We start from the raw sequence: 19,843 nt of genomic DNA, 5'->3' as shown, positions 1-19,843 counted from the left end.
AAAAAAAAAAAAACCAGAAACTCTGGTGCTGAAAGTTCCAAAGATGAAATGAAAAGAATTCATTAAAGAGCATCAACCACAGAGTCAAAAAGGTAGAAGAATCTGTGAGATAGATGATATATCAAAGTTACCCTGTCTAGGGAGATTAAAAACAAAATTAAATTTAAAAAAAAGAATGAAAAAGAACAAAGAAAGGCTACATGATCTATGCTACATTGAAAACAGAACCAATTTGCAAATTATTCAAGTTCCAGGAGGAGAAAAGGAGATGAGGCAGAAAATATATTTAAGGAGTAATGTCTGAGAACTTCCCAAATCAAGGATGTTATTTGAATATCTAAGTTCAGGAAGCTTACAGGTGACCAAACCAAATCAACTTTAAAAATCGTCTACAACACACATTTATAATAAAGTTGCAAAAATCAAAGAAAAATACAGAAGCCTTCAAGAAGCATGAATCAAAAACAAACAAGCTAACAAAACAAAAACCTTGAAATTTACTAATGAGCCTTCATTTGGATCTTAGCAAATCTCTCAGCAGAAACCTACTAGGCCAGGAGAAAGTGGGAGGATATATTCCAAGTGTTGAAAGAAAAAACTGCCAAAGAAGAACACTTGAAAATATCATTCAGTAAAGAAAAGAATATAAAGATTTCACCAGACCAACAAATATTGAGGAAAGATAACACAACTAGACCTTCCTTGAGGAGGGCATGGCAACCCACTCCAGTATTCTTGCCTGGAGAACTCCATGGCGGGAAGAGCCTGGTGGGCTGCTGCCCACAGGGTCACAAAGAGTCAGACACAGCTGAGGTAACTGAGCAGGCACACAGACCTTCCTTACTGAAACACTAAAAGGAATTATTGAAGCTGAAATAAAAGAATGCTAATTCATTCCATGAAAATATCTAGTACACTGGTAAATTTAAGTGCACACTCACATTCAGAACACTGCAGTATCTTGATATGGAATGTTAAACTAGCTATTTAAGAGTTAAAGTACAGGAATATAAAAATTACTATATCTACAATTATTTTTTAATTAAGTACACATTATAAAAAGAGGTAAATCATGACATCAAAAAGGTAAAATGGAGAAGGGTAAAAGGAAGGAGATTTAATATGTGATTGATGCTCATATATTATCAGCATAAAATACACTGCTCTCTCTGTAAGGAGTTTTATGTAAATCTCATGGTAAACAAAGCAAGAATCCATACTAGATTCACAAATCGTAAGGAAAAGTTTATTAAATGCCTCCTACTACTACAAAAATCATGAATTCAAAGAGGCAAGCCATCAGAGGAAGGAACGAATTAGGAAACTATAAAACATCCTATAAAATAAAAAAGATAATATTAATACATCCTTATCTATCAATAATTACTCTAAATATAAAGGATTGCATGTTTGCATGCTAAGTCACTACAGTTGTGTCTGACTCGTTGAGACTCAGTGGACTGCAGCCCACCAGGTTCCTCTGTCCTTGGGATTTCCCAGGCAAGAATACTGGAAGGGGTTGCCATTTCCTTCTCCACTGTTCTCTTCTATCTCAATGAAATTCTTAAGCAATTACTTTGAATTACTTATCAGACAAATCGTCCATATCTATTATTTGGGGTCAGTAACTGAAAAACTATTGTGTTTCTCTGTTAACATTTTAGTCCTTTGATGTCTATGTCCCTTGAAGTCTCAAGTTGCTGTGTTTTCATTGGAAGAAGCAGTCACTCCCTCCAGTCTTTACCGACTGACCTGGGGAGGGAAGTACACTGTCACATTGATAGGGATTTTGAGACTTTTCAGACATTTTTAAAGGAGACACCTGTCCCAAGTACTCAATTCCTCCTAGGAAAGAATTCTGAAACTCATATGCTTCTATCAACGCAGCACAGACAGTCTCTGTGCCGACAGTTTCCTGGCTGTTTCCCTGGGGCAGTGCCAAATGCTCACGTCCGTGTGCTTTCTCACAGACCCACGGGGACAGGTTGGCTTCTAGATGTCCCACAGGCCATCCACAAAGGTCTAGATGCCACCGTGGGGACCTACACAGGGAGCTGGCACTGGGTAGGGGATGTAGATGAGATGAGAGGCCCAGAGGTGAGCAGAACCACAAGCACGGTGTCTGCAATGGTTTGGGGCTCCCTGGTGGGGTCTCCACATGGTCAGCAGAACCCATTTTTCTTGAAGAATTCTAGCCCTGGATTCTGTGCTCCTGGCCTCTCCCCATCCCAGCCATGCAGTTGACCCTAGTGTCCTGGATAAGGGGAGGGAGAAGTGCACTGGAAGATGAGGACGCTGCCCTTGCTTACATGCTCTTATTTTCCCCACAAGTAAAGTCCTGTGCTGAGGGGTCTGTCTTGGCACTAAGCAGTGCCACCTCAGGGGCTAAATGAGGCTACTGCTCTAACCCTCAGTGAGGCATCCAGTCTTCCATCTTTGTGCTCTAGCAGCATGCTGTCGTTTCTCTGCTAGACTCCTGGGCCCCCACAAAGATCCTCTTATCCACAAATGATGGTCAAAGTCTGCATTTATAAAGTCTGTCTCAGGAGAGACAGTGAGACTCCTGCCATCTTTCTGACCTCACACTGTTATTACAGGTTTCTTCTTTGTGGATCTTTTCCTATTTTCTTGACTAATGTCTATCAATAGGTACATGTATTTTGTTACATACTTATCAAGACGTCTATAGGTACACTCATAGACACTTGCAAACAATAAAATTAAATAGGTCCTTTGGCAAAACAAGAATTTGATATAAACTTTTTGAGTGGATAATACAGCTGAGTCTTAGAAAATTATGAACACACTGGGATCTCATCCCAGTTTACTCACTGACACGGATGCATCTGGGCTGAGGAGACCAGCCACTCTCTGTGCAGGTCATTGTGTTCTGATCATTTTGAAGACTGTGGCCTTCATAGCAGCGAACTTTTACAGTTTCACCCTGTAGATATTTTTCTTCACGATGTGGGTTATGTCCATTTTCCAAATAATTGAAAATACATTGTCCTTAGGGTCATAAATTAATATGAAAGAAATACAACATAAATTTGGGAAAATAGTACATTAGAGATGAACATTATAGAATTTACATAAGAATGCATTGGTATTCAAAAATAACATGTAACAATAAAAATGGAAGCTACTACCACGTTTGTGGAAAATGAAAAAGATAACATCCATATTATTTGTCTTTAGTTTTATGACTAAAATATGTATAAATGATGCAGATATTCTTGTAAAGTCTCTGTATCTCTCACAGGATTTACATGAAAAGCCTCTAGTAAAGGGAAGTTCTATTGAATTTTTTGCTCATAGAACTCATCCCTTGGCCTTACTGTTGTTACATAACACTTAACTGTACTCACTTGTCAACTTTTGTCTCTTCATTCTTTCAAAGATTATGCATATAAACTTAAAGAGGTTTACTTACTGAGGCATGGTTCTTCTGGAGACCATCCTTTTTCTGTGCAAGTCAGGTAGCCCCAGGTATATCGTGAAGGAGACACAAAATACTGATCACAGTAATAGAGAAACTGTTGATTTACATGTGCTGGAAAGTATCCTCTGTATGAATGATATAGCCATCCATGTTTGATTACTGGATAATCACAAGGTTTCCCTTGGAATTAAAATAGAATAAATAATGTTTTACCTCAGTATACAATTTGAATTAATATTTCATCTATGAATGATATCCTTGTTCAGTTAATTACGCTCATTGCATTATGGTTTCTAGGGAAAAAAAGTTATAGAAAATTCAAATGACTGAAGTATATAAGGAACTCCTTGCTAATGAAGATCAAATTATGTCTTGTGGGTCATATTATGTAAAATTTGTATGTGGGTTCTCTTGGTAGGAAACTATACAGATTTATTAAATAAATTCTCCTTAAATACAGAAGTCCCAACCTTGGTTGACTAAATTAGCATCTTAATCAAGAGATGAAAGTACAGATTTTATCTTGTGGCTCATCTGCTTTCTTTTTCTTTCTTCTCCATTCTCATCAGAACCCAGAATCCTGACATTTATTCTCATACCAAGTCAATGTAGGAATCAAACAGATTTTATTTTACAATTATCATTCATTAGTTTACTTTTCTGTTTATTGGAAATATGTGATATATAGAGAGAACCACAACAATTTTTCATTGATCAAATCACACAGAGTAACATTCTTATTTATCCATCAAACTAGACATTAAGATATCTTTGCCCTTGCTTGTTTAATCAGAGAAATGAAAAATGAGTCATTCTTAATATTTAAATGGTTAAGATGAAGGGAAACCCTTGTCACTTATGGTCTAATTTTAATTGGAGAATGATGTATTTTTCAGTATTTCTAACAAATATTTTAAATGAGGTATAACATAATTACATTTTATTGTTATTGGCATATATTGAGTCATTTTCATGTATATGCTTGTTATCTGAATTATAAAATTTGATTCTTTGCATATCTTAATCTGTTTCTTTAACAAAGACTTGTCAATTATACCCTCTCATGGCCTATAGTCTGCATCTCTCATCACTGATAGATTTCCCCCACTTTTTTGAAGCTTGTCTGCATTTTTAAGTTTGAAATGCTTACATAGTTTGATTCCTCTTAAGTAATAGTCTAGGTTTCTGTCCATTACTTTTTGGAGATTAGAACATTGTCTCTTCAGCCTTGAATTTTACAAATTTCATCATGTATGTTAAGATATGTGTATCTTTCAATAATTCTATGTTGGGCAAGTTTGAGTTTTTGTATTTCCAAGAACCAAGTGAAAAGAACTCAATTAACCTTGTCATTACATTGTAGAGGAGAGATTTGAGTTCTGATGATCTGATTTCAGAACTAGTACATTTATCATTTTGATGCATCATAGAATATGAATACAGTAAAATAATCCTCTGACATTCACTTCCAAAAGGTACACAAAGAAGGCATAATTAAAACTAAGCATCATTACTATCACTGGCATGAGCTATTTTCTTCCTCTCTTTTATTTGGGCACATGTGGATCTGTCTTTGTCTCTCTAACCAGATCATTTATTGAAGCACATATAAGAGTCCACTATAGTTAGAATGGCATTGATTTGTCAGGACTCAGAACAGCCTCATTCTTCTCTTACGCTCCTACCAACACAGGTTCAGGTCTCATGAGCAGGCTTGGCTGTCCATCATAATGTTGGCTCAGATTGATCTCAAAACTGATGAAAAGTATTCACTCAGTTTTAAAGTGCTTCTAGTCTTTCTGTACCTCTGCAACTTACTCCAAAGATCCAGGCCCAGGATCTTATAATTTTTAAATTTAAGATTTAAATTTCATGTTATTAGGTCCAACCTCACACATGGGAGTCGTTCTGAGTGATGAATTTGTCCTAATATAGGTTCACTTTCAGCACCTGTGTATCATTCCAGATGCATCTCCTTTGCAGCATTAAACTAGCTGATCATACAAAAGAGGAAAGGAACAGGCCTGACAACAAAGTCCTGCATCTGATAATCAGCTCATCTAATGAAACTATGAACCCTGACAAACTATTTAAATTGTTTCCCCATGTTGTCAACAAGAACTTCACAAGGTGCCTTGTGGGATAACCTTGTTGTGATCTAAATAGAATTGGGTTGATCTACCATTTTCAAAGGGCTTCCCTATGGCTCAGTGGTGAAGAATCCATCTGCAATGCAGCAGACACAGGAGATGTAGGTTTCATCTGTGGGTCAGAAAGATTCCCCTGGAGAAGGAAATGTCAACCCACTGCAATATTCTTGCCTGCAGAATTCCACAGACAGAGGATCCTGGTAGGCTATAGTCCAAAGGATCACAAAAAGTTGTACATGATTGAGCGACTAAGCACACAGCACCATTTTCATAAATCCATCTTAAACAAGATTAAATATTTTTCTTAAAATTCTTATGCAGATTAAAATCTGTTTCATACTGCTAATACCTTCATTTTAATGGAACTTATGCTTTGAAAATTCATTTTAAATGTATGCTTGGAATTATCATTAAGGTCACTGAACTGTTTTATATCATTATAGTTTTCCTTCATGGAATAACTGGTTTAAGTATGCTGAAATTTTACAGTGTACTGTTAGAAAGAAGATTGTTTAGAGGCAACTTAGAGGAAGTTGAGGAGTAAAGGAAGCATCCCCAGAAAATACTGTTCAGATGACCTGACGTTTTTCTATATTTTATGGTTTTAGGAAAGTCCACGATGCCTTCCACACTCCTCTCTTCAAACATTAGAACCTAAGTCCTCACCACTGAGTGTGCAGCACTTAGTGTTCATTTCTAAAGAATACACATGACTGAATGACAGTGTGTGACCAAGTCATACTGGTGTAGAGGATTCCTCCTCCCTCTCTGGGGTCACTGCCCCTGAGGAAAGCTAGCTGTCTCTCAAGTGACCCGCAGAGATGCCCGGCTGGACAGGTACTGAGGCCTCCCCACAAAGCAAGGACAGTGAACCAACTTGGAAGCAAAGCCTCCAGCTCAGCTGAGCCTCCAGTTGACAGTGGCCCAGGTCAATACCCTGACTGCCAGCCATGCATGGTGATTCAGAACCAGACAGTGAAGGCCCTTCCTCATTCCTGACCCACAGGAGCTCTAAGAATATGGAGGGGTGTTGTCCTAAGCCAAAATGTTTTCTGGGAAATGTGTTAATTTGGCTATGCACCTAATACAATGGTTTCCCAGTGGGCACAAGTGGTAAAGAAGCCGCCTGCCAATGCAGGAGACATAGTACATGCAGGTTTCAATCCCTGAGTTGAAAAGAACACCTGGAAGAGGGCATTCCAGCATTCTTGCCTGGAAAATTCCATGGAGAGCGAAGGTGGCAAAGAGTCAGACATGACTGAGCAATTTAGTATGCGCGCACACAGGCATCTAAAAGAATAGGTGCTATGTGATGTTATTTTTACTTAATGGCTTAGATCCAGTATTACAATTATTTTGCATGCTAAGTTGCTTCAGTGGTGTCTAGTTGTTTGTGATCACCTGTGGACTATATCCTGCCAAGCTTCTCTATCCATGGGATTCTCCAGCCAAGAATAGTGGAGTAGGTTGTTAGAGAATTATATATTCAAAAACACAGCCATATTTTATCTTTGAGTGGCAAAAATGTAAAGAGTTTTTAGTTTACAAAAATGTTTTTATTCCTTATTAGAATTGCCTACTTCAAGAAGCAAATAATGCCTCTAAAAGCCCCAAATTAGCATACACAGTAAGGCAGATACTTGGATTTGCCCTAATGCATAGGGTATGGTGCCTTATTGGTGTATATTTAAGAGAAAGAAATGTCACAATTAAGAAGAAGGTCAAGATATGAATGGAACATACAAGCACATCTTGGAGCAGGTACCCAGCCATCTCTTGTACACGTTGCCTCAGTTCCATGGATCTCAGGAATAAAACCCTTTTTACACTCATAAGTGAATTCTAGGAAATAAAGTCCAACAACATATTTTAAAAATCATACATCATGACCAAGTGGGCTTTATCCCAGGGAAGCAAGGATTCTTCAATAGTCACAAATCAATCAATGTGATACACCACTTTAACAAATTAAAAGATAAAAACCATATGATTTTCTCAATATATGCCGAGAAAGATTTTGACAAAATTCAACATCCATTTATGATAAAAAAAAAATATCCAGAAACCATGCATATAAAGAACATAACTCAGAATAAAGGTCATATGATAAACCCACAGCAAATATTACACTCAATGGTGAAAACTTGAATGTATCTTCCCTAAAGTCAGGAACAAGAGAAAGGTGCCCACTCTCACTACTACTATTCAACATAATTTTGGAAGTTTTAGCCACAGAAATCAGAAGAGAAAACAGAAATAAACAGAATCCAGATCAGGAGAAAGTAGTAAAACTCTCACTATTTGCAGATGGCATGATCCTCTACATAGAAAACCCTAAAGACACTACCAGAAAATTACTAGAGCTAGTCAATGAATGTAGTAAAGTTGCAAGATATAAAATTAACACACAGAAATCCCTTGCATTCCTATACACTAACAATGAGGAAACAGCAAGAGAAATTAAGGAAACAATTCCATTCACCAGTGCAATGAAAAGAATAAAATAGTTAGGAATAAATCTTCCTAAAGAAACAAAAGACCTACACATAGAAAACTATAAAACATTGATGAAAAACTCAAAGAACACAAATAGATGTAGAAATATACCATGTTCATGGGTCAGAAGTATCAATATAGTGAATATGAGTATACTACAAAAAGCAATCTATAGATTCAATGCAATTCCGATCAAGCTACTAATGCCATTTTTCAGAGAACTAGAATAAATAAATTCACAATTTGTATGCAACTATTAAAAAAATCTTGAATACCAAAGCAATCTTGAGAAAGAAGAATGGAACTGGAGGAATCAACCTACCTGACTTCAGACTATATTACAAAGTACCGTCAATAAGACAGCATGGTACTGGCACAATGCCAAAAACATAGATCAATGGAACAAGATAGAAAGCTCATAGATAAACCCACACACCTATGGAAACCTTATCTTTGACAAAGGAGGCAAGAATATACAATGGAGAGAAGACAACCCTTTAACAATTGGAGTTGGGAAAACTGGTCAACCACTTGTAAAAGAATCAAACTAGAACATTTTCTAACACCATACAGAAAAATAAACTCAAAATGGATTAAAGAGCCAAATGTAAGACCAGAAACTATAAAACTCCTAGAGGAAAACATGGGCAAAACACGCTCTGACATAAATCACAGCAAGATCCCCTATCACCCACCTCCCAGAGTAATGGAAATAGAAGCAAAAATAAACAAATGGGACCTAATTAAACTTAAAAGCATTTGCACAATGAAGGAAACTATAAGTAAGGTGAAAAGATAGCCTTCAGAATGGGAGAAATTATAGCAAATGAAGCACCTGACAAGGAATTATTCTCCAAAATATATGAGCAGCTCATGCAGATCAATTTACAGAAAAACAAATGACCCAATCAAAAAATGGGTCAAATAACTAACAGACATTTCTCCAAAAAGACATACAGATGGCTAACAGACACATGAAAAGATGTTCAACATTACTCATTATCAGAGAAATGCAAATTAAAATCACAATGAGGTACCATCTCATGCTGGTCAGAAAGGCTGCTATCAAAGTCTACAAACAATAAATGCTGGAGAATATGGAATAAAGGAAACCTTCTTACAGTTTGTGGGAATGTAAACTAGTACAGCCACTATGGAGAATAGTGTGGAGATTACTTTAAAAACTGAAAATGGAACTACCATATGATCCAGCAATCCCACTCTTGGGCATACAAACCGGAGAATCCAGAATTGAAAGAGACACATGTGCCCCAGTGTTCATCGTAGCTCTGTTTACAATAGCTAAGACATGAAAGCAACACAGATGCCCATTGGCCAATTAATGGATAAGAAAGCTGTGGTATGTATACACAATGGAATAGTACTCAGCGATTAAAAAATGCATTGGAATCAGTTCTAATGAGGTGGATGAAAATGGAGCCTATTATACAGAGTTACAGAGAAGGCAATGGCACCCCAATCCAGTACTCTTGCCTGGAAAATCCCATTGATGGAGGAGCCTGGTAGGCGGCAGTCCATGGGATCATGAAGAGTCGGACACAACTGAGCGACTTCACTTTCACATTTCACTTTCATGTATTGGAGAAGGACATGGCAACCCACTGCAGTGTTCTTGCCTGGAGAATCCCAGGGATGGGGGAGCCAGGTGGGCTGCCATCTCTGGGGTCGCACAGAGTCGGACACAACTGAAGCGACTTAGCAGCAGCAGCATACAGAGTAAAGTAAGTCACAAAGAAAACACCAGTACAGTATATTAAGGCATATATATGGAATTTAGAAAGATGTTAATGATGACCCTAAATGTGAGATAGCAAAAAAGACAGGATGTAAACCACAGACTTTTGAACTCTGTAGGAGAAGGCAAGGGTGGGATGATTTAAGAGAAAAGCATTGAAACATGTATATTATAATATGTGAAATAGATTGCCAGTCCAGGTTCGATGCACGAGACAGGGGCTCAGGGCCAGTGCACTGGGATGACTTTGAGGGATGGGATGGGCAGGGAGGTGGGAGGGGGCTTCAGGATGGGAGACACATGTACACCCGTGGCTGATTCACGTCAACATATGGAAAAAACCACTACAATATTGTAAATTAATTAGCCTCCAATTAAAATTAATTAATTTTAAAAATGCTATAAGAACATACAGCATTATATTATATTATAACAGTGAGATGCTAATAATAATATACAAATAATTACTTTAAATGTAAATGAATTAAACTCTACAACTAAAAGACACAGATTGGCTGAATGGATAGAAAACAAGACCCATATATAGGCTGTCTACAAGAGATTCTTCAGACATAGAGACACATACAGACTGAAAGTAAAAGGATGGAAAACAGATTCCCTGCACGTGGAAATCAAAAGGAAGTTGTAGTGGCAATTCTCATTTCTGACAAAATTCACTTTAAAATAAAGAATATTATACAAGATAAAGAAGGGACATTAGATAATGATCAAGGGATCAATCCGAAAAGAAGACAAAATTCTAAACATCTATGCACCCAGCATAGAAGCACCTCAGTACATAAGGCAAATACTAACAAACATAAAAAGGGAAATTGATAGCAACACAATAATGGTAAGGGATGTTAACACCCCAGTTATACCAAAGGGCAGATAATCAAAACAGAAAATTAATAAGGATTGAACGCAGGTCTCCCACATTACAGGCAGACGCTTTAACCTCTGAGCCACCAGGGAAGATCTCAATAAGGAAACACAAACCTTAAATAAAACATTAGGCCAAAAGGACCTAATTGTTATCTTCAGCGTTTTCCACACCAATCCAAAAAAACACACTTTCTTCTCAAGTGTGCTTGGAATGTTTTCCAGGATAGACTATATTGGGGCCAAAAATCAAACCTCAGTAAATTATTAAAAATCGAAATTCTATGAAGCATTTTTTCTGACCACAATACTATGAGACTAGATATCAATTACAATAAAACACACAAACACTTGGAGATTAAACAATATGCTTTTACATAATGAACAGGTAAGTGAAGAAATCAAAAGGGAAATCAAAGAATTCTTGAAACAAATGACAATGAAAATGTGACAACTCAAAACCTATGGGATGCAACAAAACAGTTCTAAGAGGGAAGTTTATAGCAAGAAAAAAGAAAAAAAAACATTGAATAGACAACCTAACTTTACACCTAAAACAACTGGATAAAGGACATTAAAAAAAAAAGTTAGTAAAAGGAAAGAAATCCTACAGATCAGATCAGAAATAAATGGGAAAAAAATAAAGGAACATTAATAAAGATTAATAAAACTGGAAGGTGCTTCTTTGAGAAGATAAAATTGTCAGTTAGTCAAATCCATCAAGAAGAAATGGGAGAAGAATCAAATCAACAAAATTAGGAATGAAAAAGGAGAGGGTAACAGACAACACAGAAATACAAAGGATCATAAGGGGCTACTATGAGCAACTATATGCCAATAAAACGGACAACTTGAAAGAAATGGATCTATTCTTAGAAAAATTCAATCTACCAAGACTGAACCAGGAAAAAATAGAAATTATGAACAAGCAAATTACATGCACTGAAATCAAAAATGTGATTTTAAACACTCCCAAAAAATTGAAGCACAGGGCCAGATAGTTTCACAGGTGAATTCACTCAAACATTTAGAGAAGAGCTAATGCTTATTCTTATCAAACTCTTTCAAAAAACTGCAGAGGAAAGAATGCTTCCAAACTCATTCTACAAAGCCATCATCGCTCTAATATCAAAACCAGATAAAGACAACACAAAAAAGAAAATTACACGCCAATATCATTGATGAAAACAGATGGAAAATCCTCAACAAAACTCTAGCAAATAGAATTCAAAAATACATTAAAAAGATAGCACATTATGATCAAGTTGGGATAATCCCAAGGATGCAAGCATTCTTCAATATACTTGTGTATATCCATCAATGTGATATAACATATTAACAAATTGCAAGATAAAACCATATAGTCATCTCAATAGAGGCAGAAAAAGCTTTTGAAAAATTTCAGTACCCATTTATGAAAAATACTCTTCAAAACATGAGCAAAGAAGGAACCTACCTCAACATAATAAAGGCCATATATAGAAACCCAGAGCAAACATTATTCTCAAAGGTGAAAAACTGAAAGCATTCCCTCTGAGATCAGGAAAAGACAAGGGTGCCCACTCACACCACTATTAGTCAACATTGTTTGGAAGCCCTAGCAACAGCAATCACAGAAGAAAGAGAAATAAAAGGAATCCAGATTGGAAAATAAGAAGCAAAATTCTCATTGTTTCAGACAGATGATACTATACATAGAAATCCCTAAAGATATGTTCAGAAAATTACTAGAGGTAATCAGTGAATTTAGCAAACTGACAGCATACAAAATGAATAGACAGAAATCACTTGCATTCCTCTGTACTAACAATGAAACATCAGAAAGAGAAATTAAGGTATCAATGTCATTTACCATTGCAACAAAAAGAATAAAATGCCTAGGGAAAAAACTAAGAAGATATAAGAGCTGTATACAGAAAAGTACAAAATATTAAGGAACGAAATCAAAGACAACATAAACAGATGGAGAGATATTCCATGTTCCTGAGTTAGAAAAATCAACATTATGACAATGACTACACTACTAAATATAATCTGCAGATTCAATGCAATCTGTATCAAAATACCAATGTTATTTTTCACAGCACTAGAACAAAAAGTCACAAATCATATGGAAACACAAAAGACCTGAAGAGCAAAAGCAATCTTCAAAAAAGACAAATAGAGCTAGAGGAATCAACCTTCCTGACTTCAGACTGACTACTGCTGCTACTGCTACTGCTAAGTTGCTTCAGTCATTTCTGATTCTGTGCGACTCCATAGACGGCAGCCCACCAGGCTCCCCCGTCCCTAGGATTCTCCAGGCAAGAATACTGGAGTGGGTTGCCATTGCATTCTCCGCAGACTGACTACAGAGCTATAGTTATCCAGACAGTATGGTACTGGCAGAAAAACAGAGATATAGACCAATGGAACAAGATAGAAAGCCCAGAGATTAACCCATACACCTATGAATAACTTATGCTTGACAAAGGAGGCAAAAATATACCATGGGGCAAATAGAGTGTCTTTCATAAGTGCTGCTGGGAAAACCTGACAGCTACGTGGAAAAGAATGAAATTAGACTACTTTCTAACACCATACACAAAGATAAACTCAAAATGGATGCAAATAACAGGCAGAACACCTTATGTCATAAATCACAGCAAGATCCTCTATGACCCACCTCCTAGAATAGTGGAATAAAAACAAAGATAATCAAGTGGGACGTAATTAAACTTAAAAGCTTCTCCACAGCAAAGGAAACTATGAGTAAAGTGAAAAGACAATGATCAGAATGGGAAAAAAATAATAGCACATGAAACAACTGACAAAGGATTAATTTCCAAAAGATACAAGCAGCTCATACAAATCAATACCAGAAAAACAAACAATCCAATCAAAAAGTGGGGAAAAGACCTAAACAGACATTTGTCTAAAGACCTAAAATGACTAATAAACTCATGAATATATTCTCAATACCACTATTAGAGAAATGTAATTCAAAACTACAATGAGATATCATTTCACACCAGTCAGGATGACCACCATCAAAAAGTCTACGAACAATAAATGCTGGAGAAGGTGTGAAGAAAAGGGAACGCTCTTGCACTGTTAGTGGGAATGTAAATTGATACAGCCACTATAAAGAACAGTATGGAGAGTACTTACAAATCCAGGAGTAAAACCACTATATGACCCACCAACCCCACTCCTAGGTATACACCCTGAGGAAACCAAAATTGAAAAAGACACATGTACCCCAGTGTTCACTGCAGTTCCATTTACAACATCTAGGACATGGAAGCAACATAGATGTCCAAAGATTAATAGATTAAGAAGCTGTGGTACATATATACAGTGGTGCCGGGAGCCAGTACTGGAGATCCCACCCATGACAAGTTCATGTGGTGAGACCTTATGGGCAAGGCAAGTCAGGTCTCAAGGGGTCCTCTGCCTGAGCATCTACCCCCAAAACAAAATCTGTCTGTTTACTGTCTGCTATACTATATGCTTCTGACATAACAGAGGGCTATCCCTGAAAGAGTTAATTCAGAGCTCCAGTTAACAGTGTCCTGCATATAAAAAGAATGTCTTGGTTTAAACCCCTTTGATGGCTTTCTAACTTACCTGACCGGTCTGCCCGGACTTTTACAACTTGTTAATTGTTTACAGCCCCCTGACTGCAAGACACGTGAAGCTTAAAACATCTTAAAGATATAGAGCCTTTCAGAGCTAAGAATTAATTTGGTGAAGGGTTCCATTGTTGAGTTAATGTTTGCCTCCAGGCCTCCATATCCTTTATCTTTTAGGCACCTGAGAAGATATTAATCAATGTAAATGGGATGCAGAAATAGGAATATAGTAGTTTTGATGTTAGCAACACTAGACTTTTGAGTTAATTAATTTTCTCTTTGTTTTAAATCACTGTACTCCTTTTCCTTGTTATAAATTGTTGTGTCCTTGCTATGTAAGAATGTAACCTTATTTAATGCTTTCTGAGAGTGCCACCAGACTTTGGGAAGAACAACACTGTTACCCTTATCAGAAAAGGGCTGTAAAATGCTAATTGGCCTTCTGGCCAGAAGATGATGTAAATCACCTAAGACTTGTGTATACAACTAGGTATGCAGAGAGAAAGCCTGGTCTCGATAAGAGTCAGGGCTGTTGATACTGCATAATTTTGCATTATCCATTGATCTCTATGTAAAATCAAAAGTATAAAAGGCCTTTCCGGACAATAGAGGATGGGCCAGTCACTGGAAAGACTGGTTTCCCCCATGTCTAATCTCTCTCTCTCTCTCTTTATCCCTCTCCTTTTCAGGCTGAATTCCCATCTGGAACGTGGAGGCTCACTGAGTCTACTTACTTGCCCTGGCTTTTAAGACCCACGCAAGAGGGAGCCTAAGGCGGGGCACTCTCCACTATTCAAGTGGGCGCCAGTGGCCTAATGTAGATGGTGCGAGTTCCTTGTCTGGAACTTTATTGGTTTTCCATGTAAACCAAATTATTCAGCCTCTTTTCCCCACTAATTTTCCTACTACACTATTCCTTCCAAATCCCTCTTTATATTTCTAAATAAGTAAAGTTTTCCCAGACACTGACTCCTTCCCCACTTCGAATTCCCTGGATCCACCGGGGCAGGACCCTGGCACAGTGGAATATTACTCAGTCATAAAAAAGGAATGCACTTGAGTCACTCCTAAAGATGTGGATCAACACAGAGCCTAGTATTCAGAGTGAAGTAATTCACAAACAGAAAAACAAATATCATAACAGTAACACATAAGCACCTGTGGCTGCCACCGGTGCACTAAGTGCAGGCGGCGGTGAACAGGGCACTAAGCGCAGGTGGCTGCGACTGGCGCACTAAGCATGGAGGAGAGGAGCTACCCCACGTCTGAGGTCAGGGGCAGAAGCCAAGAGGACCCCATGGCCAAAGGGCAGTGGCCAAGAGGAGTTACCCGACATCTGAGGTCAGGAGCACCAGCCGAGAGTGCCAGGCTGCAATGGCACAGACTGAGAGGACCTACCCCACATCTGAGGTCAGAGGCGGCGGCTGGGAGGAACCACCCCGTGCCCAAGGCCAGGGGCAGTGGCCAGGAGGAGCCACCCCAAGTCCAAGGAGCAGTGGCTGCATTGGCGCAGGAGGGCCTAGAGGAGCTATCCCACGTTGAAGGTCAGGAAGGGCAGCGGTGAGGAGATACCCCTCATCCAAGGTAAGGAGCTGTGGCTGTGCTTTGCTGGAGCAGCCATGAAGAGATACCCCACGCCCAAGGTAAGAGAAACCCAAGTAAGATGGTAGGTGTTGCAAGAGGGCATCAGAGGGCAGACACACTGAAACCCTACTCACAGAAAACTAGTCAATCTAATCACACTAGGACCAAAGCCTTGTCTAACTCAATGAAACTAAGCCATGCCCACGGGGCAACCAAAGATGGGCGGATCATGGTGGAGAGGTCTGACAGAATGTGGTCCACTGGAGAAGGGAATGGCAAACCACTTCAGTATTCTTGCCTTGAGAACCCCATGAACAGTATGAAAAGGCAAAATGATAGTATACTGAAAGAGGAACTCCCCAGGTCAGTAGGTGCCCAATGTACTAATGGAGATCAGTGGAAAAATAACTCCAGAAAGAATGAAGGGATGGAGCCAAAGAAAAACAATACCCAGTGTGGATGTGACTGGTGATAGAAGCAAGGTCCGAAGCTGTAAAGAACAATATTGCATAGGAACCTGGAATGTCAGTTCCATGAATCAAGGCAAATTGGAAGTGGTCAAATGGGAGATGGCAAGGGTGAACATTGACATTCTAGGAATCAGTGAACTAAAATGGACTGGAATGGGTGAATTTAACTCAGATGACCATTATATCTACACTGTGGGCAGGAATCCCTCAAAAGAAATGGAGTAGCATCATGGTCAACAAAAGAGTCCAAAATGCAGTACTTGGATGCAATCTCAAATGTGACAGAATGATCTCTGTTCATTTCCAAGGCAAACCATTCAATATCACAGTAATCCAAGTCTATGCCCCAACCAGTAACACTGAAGAAGCTGAAGTTGAACGATTCTATGAAGACCTACAAGACCTTGTAAAACTAACACCCCAAAAAGATGTCCTTTTCATTATAGGGGAGTGGAATGCAAAAGTAGGAAGTCAAGAAACACCTGGAGTAACAGGGAAATTTGGCCTTGGAATGCAGAATGAAGCAGGGCAAAGACTAATAGAGTTTCACCAAGAAAATGCACTGGTCATAGCAAACACACTCATCCAACAACACAAGAGAAGACTCTACACATGGGCATCACCAGATGGTCAACACCGAAATCAGATTGATTATATTCTTTGCAGCAAAAGATGGAGAAGCTCTATATAGTCAAAAAAAAAAAAAACAAGACCAGGAGCTGACTGTGGCTCAGATCATGAACTCCTTATTACCAAATTCTTACTTAAATTGAAGAAAGTAGGGAAAACCCCTAGACCATTCAGGTATGACCTAAATCAAATCCCTTATGATTATACAGTGGAAGTGAGAAATAGATTTAAAGGCCTAGATCTGATAGATAGAGTGCCTGATGAACTATGGAATGAGGTTCGTGACATTGTACAGGAGACAGGGATCAAGACCATCCCCATGGAAAAGAAATGCAAAAAGAAAAAACAATGGCTATCAGGGGAGTCCTTACAGATAGCTGTGAAAAGAAGATCAGTGAAAAGCAAAGCAGAAAAGGAAAGATATAAGCATCTGAATGCAGAGTTCCAAAGCATAGCAAGAAGAGATAAGAAAGCCTTCCTTAGTGATCAAGGCAAAGAAATAGAGGAAAAGAACAGAATGGGAAAGTCTAGAGATCTCTTCAAGAAAATTAGAGATACCAAGGGAACATTTCATGCAAAGATGGGCTTGATAAAGGACAGAAGTGGTATGGACCTAACAGAAGCAGAAGATATTAAGAAGAGGTGGCAAGAATACACAGAAGAACTGTACAAAAAAGATCTTCATGATCTGGATAATTATGATGCTATGATCACTCATCTAGAGCCAGACATCCTGGAATGTGAAGTCAAGTGGGCCTTAGAAAGCATCACTACAAACAAAGCTAGTGGAGGTGATGGAATTCCAGTTGAGCTCTTCCAAATCCTGAAAGATGATGCTATGAAAGTGCTGCACTTAATATGCCAGCAAATTTGGAAATCTCAGCAATGGTCACACGACTGGAGAAGGTCAGTTTTCATTCCAATCCCAAAGAAAGGCAATGCCAAAAAATGCTCGAACTACCACATAATTGCACTCATCGCACATGCTAGTAAAGTAATGCTCAAAATTCTCCAAGCCAGTCTTCAGCAATATGTGAACCATGAACTTCCTGGTGTTCAAGCTGGTTTTAGAAAAGGCAGAGGAACCAGAGATCAAATTGCCAACATCTGCTGGATCATGGAAAAAGCAAGAGAGTTCCACAAAAACATCTATTTCTGCTTTATTGACAATGCCAAAGCCTTTGACTGTGTGGAGCACAATAAACTGTGAAAAATTCTAAGAGAGATTGAACACCAGACCACCTGACCTGCCTCTTGAGAAATCTATATGCAGGTCAGGAAGCAACAGTTAGAACTGGACATGGAACAACAGACTGGTTCCAAATAGGAAAAGGAGTACGTCAAGGCTGTATATTGTCACCCTGCTTATTTAACTCATATGCAGAGTACATCATGAGAAACGCTGGACTGGAAGAAACACAAGCTGGAATCAAGATTGCCAGGAGAAATATCAATCACTTCAGATATGCAGATGACACCACCCTTATGGCAGAAAGTGAAGAGGAACTAAAAAGCTTCTTGATGAAAGTGAAAGAGGAGAGCAAAAAAGTTAGCTTAAAGCTCAACATTCAGAAAACGAAGATCATGGCATCCGGTCCCATCACTTCATGGGAAATAGATGAGGAAACAGTGGAAACAGTGTCAGACTTTATTTTTTTGGGCTCCAGAATCACTGCAGATGGTGACTGCAGCCATGAAATTAAAAGACGCTTACTCCTTGGAAGAAAAGTTATGACCAACCTAGATAGTATATTCAAAGCAGAGACATTACTTTGCTGACTAAGGTCCGTCTAGTCAAGACTATAGTTTTTCCTGTGGTCATGTATGGATGTGAAAGTTGGCTTGTGAAGAAGGCTGAGCGCCAAAGAATTGATGCTTTTGAACTGTGGTGTTGGAGAAGACTCTTGAGAGTCCCTTGGACTGCAAGGAGATCCAACCAGTCCATTCTGAAGGAGATCAGCCCTGGGATTTCTTTGGAAGGAATGATGCTGGAGCTGAAACTCCAGTACTTTGGCCACCTCATGAGAAGAGTTGACTCATTGGAAAAGACTCTGATGCTGGGAGGGAATGGGGGCAGGAGGAGAAGGGGACGACCGTGGATGAGATGGCTGGATGGCATCACTGCCTCGATGGACATAAGTCTGAGTGAACTCCGGGAGATGGTGGTGAACAGGGAGGCCTGGCGTGCTGCAATTCATGGGGTCGCAAAGAGTCAGACATGACTGAGCGACTGAACTGAACTGAACTGAACTGATGGAGGCATGCAGGCATCTACTACAATCGGTGTTAGATAATCTGAGTTTAATATAATGGCTTGGATCCAATATTACAATTATTTTGCATGCTAAAACTTTCACAGTTGCACCCATATATTATGAAAAATAACTGTGTATAAATATTCAAACATTTAGCTTTAAGACCACTTTTAGAAAGAGTTCAGTTGTTAATGAGAAGACGTGTTGCATTGGAATGTCTGGTGAAGAGTTGTCAAAGTTTCACATTTCTCTTTCATGTTGTGTAGTCCTTTCCCTCTTATTTAGAAGTATGCCTGTAGTCTTATCTATAATTGATTAATAAACCATCACTCATATACCTGGGAATCAGGAGAAACTGAATTAAATAACATGTCTGCCTGCTCCTTAGCAAGAATAATGGTGATGCAGCCTTTCTTATAAGTGATCTGGGTCCCGAGCTACTTTTTTTTTTTAATTTGTGTGATTTATTTACTATTTTCTATTTTTTAAGATTTTTTAAATTTATTTATTTTAACTGGAGGTTAATTAGTTTACAATATTATATTGGTTTTGCCATACATCAGT

At 38.5% G+C, this 19,843-nt stretch overlaps 1 protein-coding gene across 2 annotated transcripts in view; it reads right to left on the bottom strand.

Annotated features, from left to right (window-relative positions):
- Positions 1 to 19,843, bottom strand: part of CFH (complement factor H) — a 328,111-nt gene that overhangs the window by 94,135 nt on the left and 214,133 nt on the right. For both annotated transcript variants that reach the window (XM_040262905.1, XM_040262904.1), the window contains exons 8-9: positions 3,434 to 3,622; positions 2,833 to 3,009 (exon numbers count right to left, since the gene is read on the bottom strand). In XM_040262905.1, coding sequence (XP_040118839.1) covers positions 2,833 to 3,009; positions 3,434 to 3,622 — 366 coding nt within the window. The remainder of the gene's footprint in view (positions 1 to 2,832; positions 3,010 to 3,433; positions 3,623 to 19,843) is intronic.

Source organism: Oryx dammah, unplaced genomic scaffold, assembly GCF_014754425.2.
Source record: "Oryx dammah isolate SB20612 unplaced genomic scaffold, SCBI_Odam_1.1 HiC_scaffold_21, whole genome shotgun sequence".
Classification (NCBI taxonomy): Eukaryota; Metazoa; Chordata; class Mammalia; order Artiodactyla; family Bovidae; genus Oryx; species Oryx dammah.
The sequence above is the reverse complement of the archived record's forward strand: the minus strand, read 5'-3'. Positions and strand labels throughout refer to the sequence as shown.